Below are 12,631 nucleotides of genomic sequence, written 5' to 3' on the forward strand. Positions count from 1 at the left end.
AATTTGTTTTATATGTGATTTGTTTGTTATTTATGTTAATTTATTGTTCACCAGCTTCGTCTGGCGTTAGCATAGATCTAAATATGAACCAGGAAAAGCACAAACGGCATCAGCACATTAAGTCTTATATCACTCTGACGGACTCTTAAATAAACGAGCCGATAAATCAATTAACTGGTGTATTGTACAAATGCACATAGTTTTATTTTTAGTGGCATGTTCTCATATATTCATATACTTAGATCCCAGAATAAATCTAAAAATAAAGAAATGCCACAGGATGGTACTGAGTGGTGTAAAAGCAAAAACAAGTTAGTTTTTGACTTTTCATTGATTTGTCTCAACTGATTTATTTGTGAAACTGAACTGTTTAAAAAAATCCTGTACATGTGGAAATGTTGTATAATAAAACATAGGGGTGTTGATTTTTGTGCAGTTATCGGATATTTTTGTTGTTTTTTGCTGAAGCTGTTTTTCTTTAAATAGATGTCCATCGCCACGGTTACTGATCTAAAGTGCAAGAAGAGGAAATCAAGTAAATGGGGAAGAGAAACTAAGAAATGACAAAGAAGGAAAATGGCTATTGATCGTATGAAGACCATTTGTTTTTTAACTGACTTCAGCATTAATGAGAAACTGGTTTCACTTTACCAATCCTGAGGTTTTAAGTATGTGTGGCTGCACACTACTGGTCAGCTGGCCTAAAGCCCCATTCATTTTTGTTACTAATATTGTTGGGAAAACCAACACATGGAGCTGGGGAGCTAGGAGAGCTGTTAGCTGCTACCTGGAGGGTAGCTACATGAACAGATGGCCTGACTAACATGCTAACGTCAGCTAGTTATACTCTAATGATCAGAATAGCAAGAAAACACTTGAAATATTAAATATTTTGCTTAGATGTATGCATCAAAAATCAAAACAACATTGTTGAAATATGTAGTTATGTCAGAAACAGGATTCATTGGTGCTTTTCTGTTTTAAAAATAATCCTGTGTATTAACAGTAAGACACAAAACATTAGATTTTCAACAGTTATGTCACTACACAGTGAGGTATATTTTCCAAAAATAAAACAACCCAAGCTTTTAAAAGGACGGCGTCACAGTTTTATTTTGATATTTCAGTTTTTTCTTATTACCTGAAAATGTGGATTTTGAAAAGAACAGTCTGCTCTTAATGTAGCTTTAATTAAAATGCAGTTGGTGAATAAAATGGTGTGAACTTAAATTAAACTATATTGAACTGAAAATATGATGAAGCGATTATTGAACTGGGCCTGAAACAGGAAGAAAACAGCTGCGCTTTCATATCTTGCTTTTTGCATGCAGGTTTAATCTTGGGTGTGTTTCACAAAATGCAAATACAAAATGCAACCAAATGGCTTTTTATGCATTACTTTCATTTATGTTGCTTCTATCTTAATCTGTTGCTCTCAATGCTGAAGATTTTAAACAGGAAATAAAGATGAACATGGAAACTATAGAAATGAGTGAGGTTATATATTATCATTAGACTGCATCTTGGCTCTTATTCTAGGAGTTCTAGCTCTAAGTTATTTATACTCTGGACAAATTCAGATTTGAAGTCACTTTAATTTAACCACTAACTTTGTTTCCAAAGGAAAATTAGGCAGACAACTGTTAAAAATAATAAAACTCTGTGAAAGGAAGTAATGTGTTTGGATTTTTGACAGCAACTATTTATACTTTGCTCAATAATTAAACCACTGATTTTTTGTGTCATCTTAATCAAATCAAACTTCAAATTGCAGAGAACCATAGTTGCATATTTCCTCCCAAACTCATCCTGAAAAAGTCTTAAATTCAGTTAATAATAATAATAATAATAATTTGTCTTGAAATACCTTAATAGCAAGTTTTAAATTTTGTGGTCGGAAAACCATTTAATCTCAAATATTCTATTGATTTATTTTTTTATTCAAGAGAAGGGAACTGGTACGCAATTTACAGGACAAAAAATTACAGCTGGTCAAAATTTCCACTTCTGAATCTTATTGTTTTTTGCTAAGGTACCGACATTTTTTTCCTCTTGTATTATTATTATTTTAATTATTTTGTTTAGCGTCCTAATTTAATGCCACACTAAACGTTGCTTGTCAACTGCCATAAAAACTAAGAGTATTCTATTTTTTTCTCGCGAGACTTTTCTGTCCGCAATAGTTTTTTTTTTTTTTTTTTTTTTTGAGTCGCGCGCAAACACGTCTTCATTGCGTCCTGACTCTTGGCGGTTGATGCCATAGACATAATATAAATATGGTTGATGCTACCCCTAGCTAGCTGCTACGATACCGCTGGCTAGCTGCTACTATACCGCTAGCTAGCTGCTACGATACCGCTGGCTAGCATCTGTCATCTTGGGTAAGTGCTGATTTATCGCCGTTTGGGTGGAAGAGCAACACAAACTCTGAAGCTGGAGGTTTAGTGAATTTTAAATAAAAGCACCAATTTGACCGAGGAAAGAATTTTATTTCAACAAATATGTTACTAAGGAGGCAAATACAGACAAGAAGGAAGAGAAAATGAACATGTATTACGGTACTAAGAAAATGGAGACCCACATGAGAACAAATAGGAAAAAGATTTAAAGAAACAGTAAAAAATGTCTTCAACTAAAGTAAGAATGTGACAGTAACTATTTATTTCACATGTAGCACCATTTCTCCCTCAATAGCTATTGAAGTAAATTACTAATTAGCAATTTTCTAAAGATTAATTTTAAAGTTATTATTTTTTAAATCAAAGTTCTTTGAATTTGAGGCTCTTTCTTTAAGAGACAGACTAAACTCTTCTGGTAATTTCTACATGTTCCTGTTTTTTCAGAAATTGTGTAAGAAACTTCAGTTTAGTCTATGATAGTAACGGAATCAGATAAAAAAAAATGATTTTGAAAGTGTAGAGTTAATTTAAAAATGTAATAATTTCCTAAAGCCTAAAGGGTGAAGGCCTCATTTGTACTGAAATATTTGTGTTTTTGTTTGTAATAAATGCTCAAAATGACCAAAGTTTCAGCTGGTTGGACATTAAAACAATACATCAAATGGCTTATTACTATCGTCATTTATTATCACTCTGTAGTAAAACACAACTGGACCAAAAAGTGATTTATTCAACTTTTATTTGAGCAGATTTGAACAAAAAACAAAATACTGTATAAATGTTTACAGCTGCGTACAAAAATGTGATTTTTGCCACAAAAAAGGAATCTGTAAGATTAATACTGAAGCATGTAATATTGCATTTTATGATAGAAAAATCTGCATGGTTTACTGCTAAATGTTAATTTTCTTATTCTGAAGCTGTGCATATGTCCTGAAAATGTAATGCAAATGTTGTCAGAACTTAAAGTATGAGTTACATCAGCTTAATCTGTCTAAGCAAGATGAGAAAATAATGTTTATTACTGCAATTCAAAGTACATGAAATATGAAAGCTAGCAATAAAACATGTATGAAAATGACTGAAAAAGAAGAAAAGTGGAAACTCTGCTTCCAGACATGTTTTGTTTGTTGATTGTTTATCTCCCAAAATGAATGTTGTACTTCTATCTGTTGATATTTTAATAATTTGAATTATTTAAATAATAAACAAATAACAGGTGAACCAAAATAGTTATACATACACTCTCCATAGTTATACAATTTATATAAACTGAAATGTATTGAATGTATATTATTATTAGTAGTAGTATTTTTACATACATACGGGCACTGACTGCTTTGAAGAGGTGAGAAGTATCTCACTTTTATTGTAGTAACGTTTATATAGTAGTTTTACCTTACCGTACTTAAATAATATTTTTTAAGTAACAGTAATGGGTTAATAGTTCTGATACTCTATCCAGTAAATAAGCATCTCTCTAATTACTGACTGAATTAAAATGAAAGATACATCAGAAACACATAAATCTACAGTTTTTGTTTGGACAAGTTAATTGTTATAGTATTTTCTATATGCTGTGTCATTGGTAGGTCAAATTAATGTACAGTAAACAGTATGTATTGTCAGTAGAAGTACTTTGTTCTAACATAATATATACTTTACCTTCTATAAGTATCATTTCGATGAACTTTATATTGTGAACAAAATTATTTTTTTCCTGACCTTTAGGATTCCAGGATTTGCAGGCAACTTTTTTTTTTCTTGTCTGATGATCAATTTGAACAAATTAAATCAGATGTCTTGATCAAACCGTCACTCGGTATTGAGTCGCCTTTATACCAAACACTTTTAACGTTTTGGATGTACTTTTCACTTCTACCTGAGTGAAAATGAATCAAAGTTTAGATTTTCTGACTTGAGGATCATTTCTGGGCGGGTCTGTCCACCATTGGGTGGAAGGAGACCCATCATCCTTCTAAGCCTCTCTCTCATTTCTTCTCTTTTATCTCTTCCACTTTCTCCAGCTCTGCTTGCTTGGTTTTCAGGGTTTCATATTCATCCTTTTGGATTCCTGCTGTCTTCAGAGCTTCGTAACCTCCGTCTCCTCCGCTTTCTGCGCCCGTCCCGCCCTCCGGTTGCTTGGTTTTCAGGGTTTCATATTCATCTTTTTGGATTCCTGCTGTCTTCAGAGCTTCGTAACCTCCGTCTCCTCCGCTTTCTGTGCCCGTCCCGCCCTCCGGTTGCTTGGTTTTCAGGGTTTCATATTCATCTTTTTGGATTCCTGCTGTCTTCAGAGCTTCGTAACCCCCGTCTCCTCCCGACGCTACGTTTTCTCCCAGAGTGTGGTAAACTTCGTCTTTGCCTTCCCGTTTCGTCAGTGCTTCGTATTCGCCACCTGTCTTCTGCCTGCCCTCTACTCCAGGTTGAAGCGTGTCGTATTCACCCTCTTTCACTTGCCTCACGTTTATAGCCTCATAATTGGTATCCCCTTGCCTCATCGGGACTTGCTCGTAAATGTCCACTACAATAATAAAAGAGAGAAATGTGACGATGTGTGTTAGCAGAATTGTAAATGGCTTGTACTTCTACATTGCTTTATCAAGTCAGAACCGAGGCTGCCATGCACAAGCACCCTCTGACCACCTCCAGCAGCAGGATAAGCGCTTTGCCCAAGAATATGACCACAGAGGCGACTGGAGCAGGAATCAAACCAGCAACCCACTGATTACGGTCTGATCTCCTACCACCATCACCACCATCGTCAAAAAGTGCAAAACAAGAATGGCACTAACCTCTCTCATTTCTCTTCTTATTCCACTTATAAAATGCCATGGCAAAAATGAGCAATCCCAACAGAACGATGAAAAACAAGATCCCAATCACCGGTCCAGAAATACTGTGATTATCTGAAAAAGAAACATGGAACATCAGGATATGAAATAAGGTTGGACTGTCAACTTGGAAACAGGGCTACCGAGTTTAATTTGCAAGTGAAGTAGTACTCTGCATTCAGACCAAAAGCGATTTGAGTGTCAGAAGCGACTGGTTTACATACAATGTCTACGTGGATGTTTGTTTATGGCATGATGAGAAGTCTGGCAGCACGTCTCATGTTTGAAATGTTTAACATTTGATGGGCAACGATGCTGGAACTGAACTTTTACCAGTCAGAGAGACTCCAGTATGCTATTCCCTGGCCTGTGAGAATGCCATAGCGGTGGGATGTAACTGGTGTCCTGCCAGGAGATGTAGGCACCGTCACAGAACAGCAGGTTGTCAAACTGGGCTTTATGAGCACACAGCTAGTTGGTGAAACTCACCTGAATTCAAACATGGCGCAGAGGCGTACTTGCTTTCATTAACTAAAGCCAAGACACTCTCAATTTTTCACCCACCATTGTACAAAGAGACTGGAAGAGGAAAAAAGCCAAGAGACTCTTCCCAATGCGCATCAAGAGCAATTCTGACACTTGATATCAAGCGTCTGACATGCGAAATGCTGAACGCAGCATTAGAAGTTGTTTTCAGCGTCCATCTACGTTGTTGCTAGCTCCCCAGTGAGGAGAGTAGATATTGACTGTCACTAGAAGACACTAATTTACACCATCGTCTAGTTTGGATGATTGACCACTGATGATTAACTCGCTCAGTTCACTGAGCAGTTTACTTTTTAAAGTAAACTGCAAGCTTACAGGAAGCTTGCAGGAGGAAGCTGGTTTATAAGTAGATACTCACATCTCACAGCATTGCTGGGTAAAGTCCTCATGTTATCCATAACAGCTCTGCAGTGGTAAGTACCGTCGCCGTCTGGATGTTTGTTTTGACCGAGCATTGTCCAGGAGTCACCATTTTGCTTGTAGTACATGTATGACCCCTGTCTATCACATGATGGACAGGAGCACCCCATGGTGTCAGACAGCACCGCTCTGACGGGGCAAACTGGAACAGGCAGAACGAGTCCATTACAGCCGGGCCAAAAGTTATTCAAACCTCACAGCAGACGAGATTTACTGGCAAATATATAAATCCGTCAGCTAACTGCAATACTTAAGTGAAACAAGAACAGCTTAGTTAAAATGAATTTGACAAGCATTTTATCCAAATTTGATGTTTTGGTGTCCGTAGTTAGGAAGATACTGATGAGCTCCAGACCTGAACTCCAACATCTGCACCACTACTGACCCGAAAGCACAAAAAAAGTCAGCCTCTAGTTAGTCACAACTAAAAAAAACCCAAAGATTTTGGGGTGGTTTTTTTCTGTCAATTGGTTTTACAGTTGATTGGAGCTGATAACATGTTCACCAGCTCAGAACCAGACAAAGGAAGCCGATAAAAAGAAAGCCCAGCTAATAGCAACGGCCTTCAGTGGAGCATTGACTGCAGCTTCTGGAGAGAAGAAGGACAGCTGCTAGTCTGATTCCAGTAAAACTACTTAGCAGTGAACAGCAAACTGTAAATAGACGATATCGGTCGTACGTAGAACAATAACAATGGCATTCAGAAAGGGACGGCTGAGTTTACATACCATGGACAGGTACATCCTGAACATCAGAATCATATACATGTGGGTCCACTGTCTGGTCCTTGTATCTGTAGGTGGCTTTACACTTATATCTTTCCACCCCAGGTTCATTAACTGTAGGGATATTATACGTATCTCCCTGAACGCTCATGATGTTGGTGTTCTCTTTGTAGAAGACAGATTTAGTAACTTCCTCCGTTCCCCACACAAGACATTTCAGGGTCATTTTCTCTCCTGCTATTGCAGGGAACGGATACATTTCCAGAATCACTTCATTGTCTGAAAGACAGTTGGAACAGGATTAAACGAAAGACCAAAAATACTCCAGCATTTAAAGTTTATTATGTTTGGAAATTATTATTTTGCTCTGGTAAAATTTAATATTCACAAACTACAAGACCACAGTGAACCCCCAGTATTTGGATTGGCTAATGCCGCAAATAGCTAAAAATCTGTGAATACTGGAAAACATAGTTATAGCTGCCTATTTTATAGTTCAAAGGTCAAATATACCTTAATATGCATTGATGTTCAGTGGAAACTGTTTTAGCACTATCACAGCAGTTCATATCTGTGGCTTTCCTTAGACAGCCACAGATATCCAAGGAAAACGTAGAAACCTCCCCAAGAACCATCTTGCCTACATTCCTGGGGGGTTTTTACCAATCAGCACCAACAGCACATAAAACAGCTGAAACACTGGGTGCCTTTGAATCTTAAAACTCACCTGCTTAGAGTTGCTTATGGCTAAATTAGGGTTAGAGTGCAGGGTTTGATGTCTTCGATATTTTTAATGTTTTTATCTTTACTTTTTATCTATTTATTAATTTCTTTTTATTTCTCTTTCTCACTATCTACGTGTTAATGATGTAAAGCCCCCCGGAAAACGTCCCAGTTAAGCGACGTTTAACTAAAGTCCTACGGGGTTTAGAGTCCCAGTTGACGGCGTTTCAACTAAAAACCTAGAGGTTGGAGTCCTTGTCAAACGGTGTTTTTGACTAAAGTCCCAGAGGGTTGGAGCCCCAGTTAAACGACGTTTAACTGAAGTCCTAAAAGGGGTTTTAATGTTTTTATCTTTTTTTTTTTCCAAAATCTCTTTCTCACTGTTTATTCAATGCCACATGCTGTTTTTATTTTAATTATGTAAAGCACTTTGAAATGCCTTGCTGCTGAAATGTGCTATACAAATAAAATTTGATTGATTGATTGATTGATTGATGTCCAGTAGCTTTGCACCGCAGCATTTCAGGTTCCCAAGCAGCATTTTACTTCACAATATATTAGATATGAAAACTCTGCGACTAGGCAAATCTTCTGCAAATAATTTGGAGTTACCTTCCACAGAAAACCCTTAAATAGTGAACCATCAGTAGGCGGGGGTCCACTGTAGTTTTTACAGTTTTATATAGAGGTTGGTAGGCAAGGCTTTCTAAACTGACCAGACTAAACCAGGCTTTTTCTAAGCCATATATTAACTTGTTGGTGATGTGTCTCTAATGAGGTTAACCCTACCAGTGGTCCTGAGAACAACCTGGTTACTTCTCCTTGTATTGTTCTTTTCACACCAGTAGATGGTCTCGGGGACTTTCAGTTCTGTAGTTTCAAAGGTAAATGATGTTGGATTTTTGTTGTTCAATTTCAGTTTAATTGTTCTGGTCTTCATTCCCCGGTTGACCCTGCACCACCATCCCTCCAGTCCGTCATCGTTTGTAAGCTCCAGCAGGACTTTGGCGTTCTTGCGCATCACTGGCTGGCCTGTTGTGATGCTAAGTGATGCGATGGGAACGTATTCTGTGTTGGACACAAACACATTCATCATAACAATCAGTTAACTATTTATTTCTCATCTTTGGGAGTTTGAGCTCCGTATTTTCCATCTGTATTTTTACCAAAAACTTTTAAGTTGAAGTCATCGCTTGTTTGGCCGTTGATTGTACAATTATAGATTCCTGAGTCCTTGGAGGAAGCAGCTGCTATCTTCAGGGTGTTACTTTGGTTTTTCTTGTTGCCTTTAAACTTCCAGATTGCTGTGCTCCCATCCTGACTATCATTACAGTGCAAGTACAGCAAATCTCCAGCGAAGATCGGTGACAGGTTGGGAGTCATGTACACTAAGGATGCAGAGGATTTAAAAATCAGAGCATTATTGTCTGTAGAAATGACCTTGAGGAAGTAACATGGAGGATCTGTCAGAAAACTTGGATTACCTGTTGGTTTCTGCTCAGTTCCCACCAGGAGAGCGATCACTGCTGCATTATTGATCAAAATAAAGTTAATTTGTTTTCAGTAATCAGACACATTTCTGATCAGTTTAGAAGTATTTTCTAAACTTGTGCTGAAATTAACTTGAAAATGTTAGAATTAAAATATTCTGTTTGATAGAAAGATTCAGTAAAAAAAACCTTTTGATAATTTTTTTCATCTGCATGTCGTCTTATAACGGAAAAGGACTTCAATTATAAAACAAACTACATATTTGATTACATTACCTTTAACAAATCATATACCTAAATGCAATTATATAAATCTTTTAAAAAAAATTACTTTAACAATTGGTTTTAATTAGCCCAACAAACTAGCATTTGTTTAAAATTTTTCACATTCAGGTAATCATGTATTTAAAGTCAGAAAAATAAAATCTTTATTTAGATCTGCATTATTTATTTAAAACATCGAATTTAGAATCACAAAATGACTTAAATTTAGCTGTTGTACATCATCTCCCATACACTTTTGTGTTTGTTTTTATTTATTTTGATGTAGCTTTAGTCAGAAGGCTAAATAAAGCTACCTGCACAAAACAACAAACTGAAATGTATTTATTTGAAATGCAGTTGTATTAATGTTTTTGTGATAAACTAAAGCTTCTAAATGAAAAGATATTCTGATGTTCCATAAATCAATTAATAGATTATTAATAAGGATGCACAGATTGTTCGGCACCAGTTTCTTTAAGTGCTTGGCGTTCAGCAGATGGTTTCATGTGAAACCGTCTTTATCTGCTGATCTTATCTACCATCGCAAAGGTCTGAAAGTCGCCCACTGTCCTCTTCTGATCTTTACATTTTTGAGAGAGGACTGAAAAACAGCCACTCCCCAGGTCACGTCTGCACAAAGCTGCTGTATTTGGGCACTTTCATTTTGCACCACAAGGAAACCTAAAACTCAACGCTTCATGCTTTAAGTTGGCATGTTAGTTTGTCCTTAACTGACACCAAACCTGTTGGTAAAAGCAAATACTCCAAAGCACTTTGTTTTTGATAAGAGGCTCAGAACAGGTTTGTAGTTTGTATTTTTGAAATGTAAAAAGTTAAAGGAACTGAATTTTTTCTTCTACACTGAACAAAAATATAAAGCCTCACGTCAAATACAAGAGTTTTATGAACATTTGGGTTACGCATTATATAGAGAATCTCAAGCTATGTTCTCAGTAATTACTGATCTTCTTATCGGCATTGATAACATCGCGGTGGTTCGGCCGTTTGTAGCGGGTTGACTGTCCTTTGGACATGATACGGGTCGAGCTGAGGAGTTTGATTGTGACCCTGTTGGCTTCTCACAGGCGGCTACAGACAGTCTGAGGTGTGATGGTCAGAAGTCTCATCAGCTGTGTGTCGCTGGTCTGAGCCGATCCTCAGATACGTTGGATGTGGTGATCTGGAGTCGGTCAAACGAGGATGAGGAGGATCTGCAGTAGAGCCAGTCTGTTGGAAACCAACTCAAACGGCCGATGGTCCGATAACGGACCCCGAGCCGTGCAGCTGCTGCTCTGCTGGACGTCCTGCATCCAACGGCTCCACATAACATGTGAGGCTTTATGACTGGTGACAACATGTGACATGTTGGGGCCTTTTATTGTCCAGCTGTTCATTTTGTCTGATCACCCAGTGGACATGCCCCACAATGCACCGAGTAAAACAACAACTCACCGAGTATTAATGCTGACAGCAGTTTGGATTAAAAATTCATCTCAAATCAAGAAAAAAAATTACTTTTGTTCTATAAAATGTCAGCAAATGTTCATTTACAGTTAACTCCACATGGTAACAACATCTGACGTGGCCATTTATATTTTTGTTCAGTGTAGTTTAGTTTAGTTGTTTGGACAAAAATGCTGTGAATGTTTTATTTATATTTGATAGAACTGCCTCAAGTTCAGATAAAACAAGTTTCTATTATTTTACAGGCATCGTTCAGTGTTTTTCAATAAAATAAAATCAGAACATTAGAAAGGTATTCTCACCTTGCAACAATTAGATGTTAATTATTTTTTAAAATTGGCAAGTCGGGTTTTTTAAAGATTGGTTGACCAGAAAATGCAATAGTTTCACCCTGTGTTTTCTCTAATTCATCTCCTGCATGTCAACCATTCTTGGTTTTGCTGCACCAGGAAAACACTGAAAAAGCGAGAAACATTGCTGCTTGTATATCTGTTGGTTTGGAAATGTTTTAAGGCAAACGATGAGTCAACATTAAAACAGAACTGACTTGAACTGAAACTGAAGGCAGAAGCTTAAAAGCTTTTGTTACTCATCAAGTAAAAACGACACCAGCCAAACTAGTAAAAAGTGAATGTTTAGAGATCAGCTGGTATCGATCTGATAACGGCTTCCTGCCTTACCTGCCAGCAGCAGCAGTTTCCGTCCACCTGTCATCGTTCCAAACAAATCAGACAAGAAGTCAGCTCATCCGCTGGGCGCTGACAAATGGCCTCAGTCAAAACTGCAGAGTCAAATATTCACTCCTGTTGAGGAAGTTCAGTGGTGTTATGATGCTGGAGGGTTGGAGCAAACACTAAAATGCTGCAACAAGGAAACAGAGCACGCTTTCTGAGAAAAGACCTTGTGAGGGTTCTGACATAAACCAGACAGAGAGACGCTGAATGGAATCCAAAAATAACATTAGAATGAAACTACCAAATAAAAGAAACATTAAAGAAATGGTCAAATTAAATTGAAGAAAACCAAATTTCTGTCATAAGGTGGTGTGGTTGGTGGTGAGGAGAGAACCTGAGACCCAGGTATGAAGATGATAATGAAGGTTTAATGAAGAGATAAAGCTCAAAAAACAGTCCAAGACAGGCAGCACGGCGAGAGGCAAGCACACAGCTAGATGCCGGTAGCAACTGACTACAGAGACTGAAACAGAGCTGACGCAGACACAGGACTTAGCAGTTCAACTGCGACGACGGACAGATGCAGACCAAGACGTATGTTGACAACAATAGACAAACTTAGACAAGGACCCGATGAGGAACACAGACAACAGGTGGGTTTAAATACACACGGGGTAATTAAGGGAATGAGACACACCTGGGGAGCAATCAACGGGGAGGACAGGACAGAGACTCAGGGAAACAGGACTGAACACAGAAAACTCAAAAATAAACACGGATCGTGACAGTACCCCCTCCTTAAGGGGCGGCTACTATACGCCCAACAGAAAAGTCCAAATAAACACAAAACAACCCAACAGGGTGGGTGGAGGGGCGACGGAAGGAGGGCAAGAGTCCATAGGAAAACCGTCCAACAAAAAACTACCCAACAGGGTGGGCGGAGAAGGCAACGATGGCAGGAGGGCTAGAGTCCAGAAAAACAGTCCGAAACAAGAAAACAACCCACCAGGGTGGGCGGGGAGGCGGGGAGGCGGGTCCGGCGGGCGTCACCGGCGCAGGAACCGGAGTCCCGGAGGCGGGTCCGGCGGGCGT

The 12,631-nt window shown here is 38.1% G+C and overlaps 1 protein-coding gene and 1 long non-coding RNA gene across 3 annotated transcripts in view; one reads left to right on the forward strand and one right to left on the reverse strand.

The window, feature by feature from the left end:
- Positions 1-2,945: 2,945 nt before the first annotated feature.
- LOC106937421 (uncharacterized) lies at positions 2,946-11,729 on the reverse strand. Of its 2 annotated transcripts, XM_015018931.1 has the most exons (9): positions 11,546-11,729; positions 9,132-9,173; positions 8,814-9,035; positions 8,437-8,715; positions 6,928-7,203; positions 6,138-6,341; positions 5,195-5,308; positions 4,708-4,923; positions 2,946-4,602 (listed from the first exon to the last, which is right to left on the reverse strand). In XM_015018931.1, exons 1-9 carry the CDS (start codon positions 11,577-11,579, stop codon positions 4,391-4,393), a joined length of 1,599 nt encoding a protein of 532 aa, XP_014874417.1. In that variant the 5' UTR covers positions 11,580-11,729; the 3' UTR covers positions 2,946-4,390. The 2 variants fall into 2 exon arrangements, with proteins under 2 accessions (XP_014874417.1, XP_014874416.1); XM_015018930.1 differs by having other exon boundaries at positions 2,947-4,923.
- The window catches only part of LOC106937422 (uncharacterized), an 11,549-nt gene continuing 3,654 nt past the window's right edge, over positions 4,737-12,631 (forward strand). The window contains exons 1-2 of the long non-coding RNA XR_001422393.1: positions 4,737-4,747; positions 12,400-12,404. This is a non-coding gene — a long non-coding RNA (uncharacterized LOC106937422). The remainder of the gene's footprint in view (positions 4,748-12,399; positions 12,405-12,631) is intronic.

Source organism: Poecilia latipinna, unplaced genomic scaffold (assembly GCF_001443285.1).
Source record: "Poecilia latipinna isolate Pla-1442-1.1 unplaced genomic scaffold, P_latipinna-1.0 Scaffold2341, whole genome shotgun sequence".
Taxonomy (NCBI): Eukaryota; Metazoa; Chordata; class Actinopteri; order Cyprinodontiformes; family Poeciliidae; genus Poecilia; species Poecilia latipinna.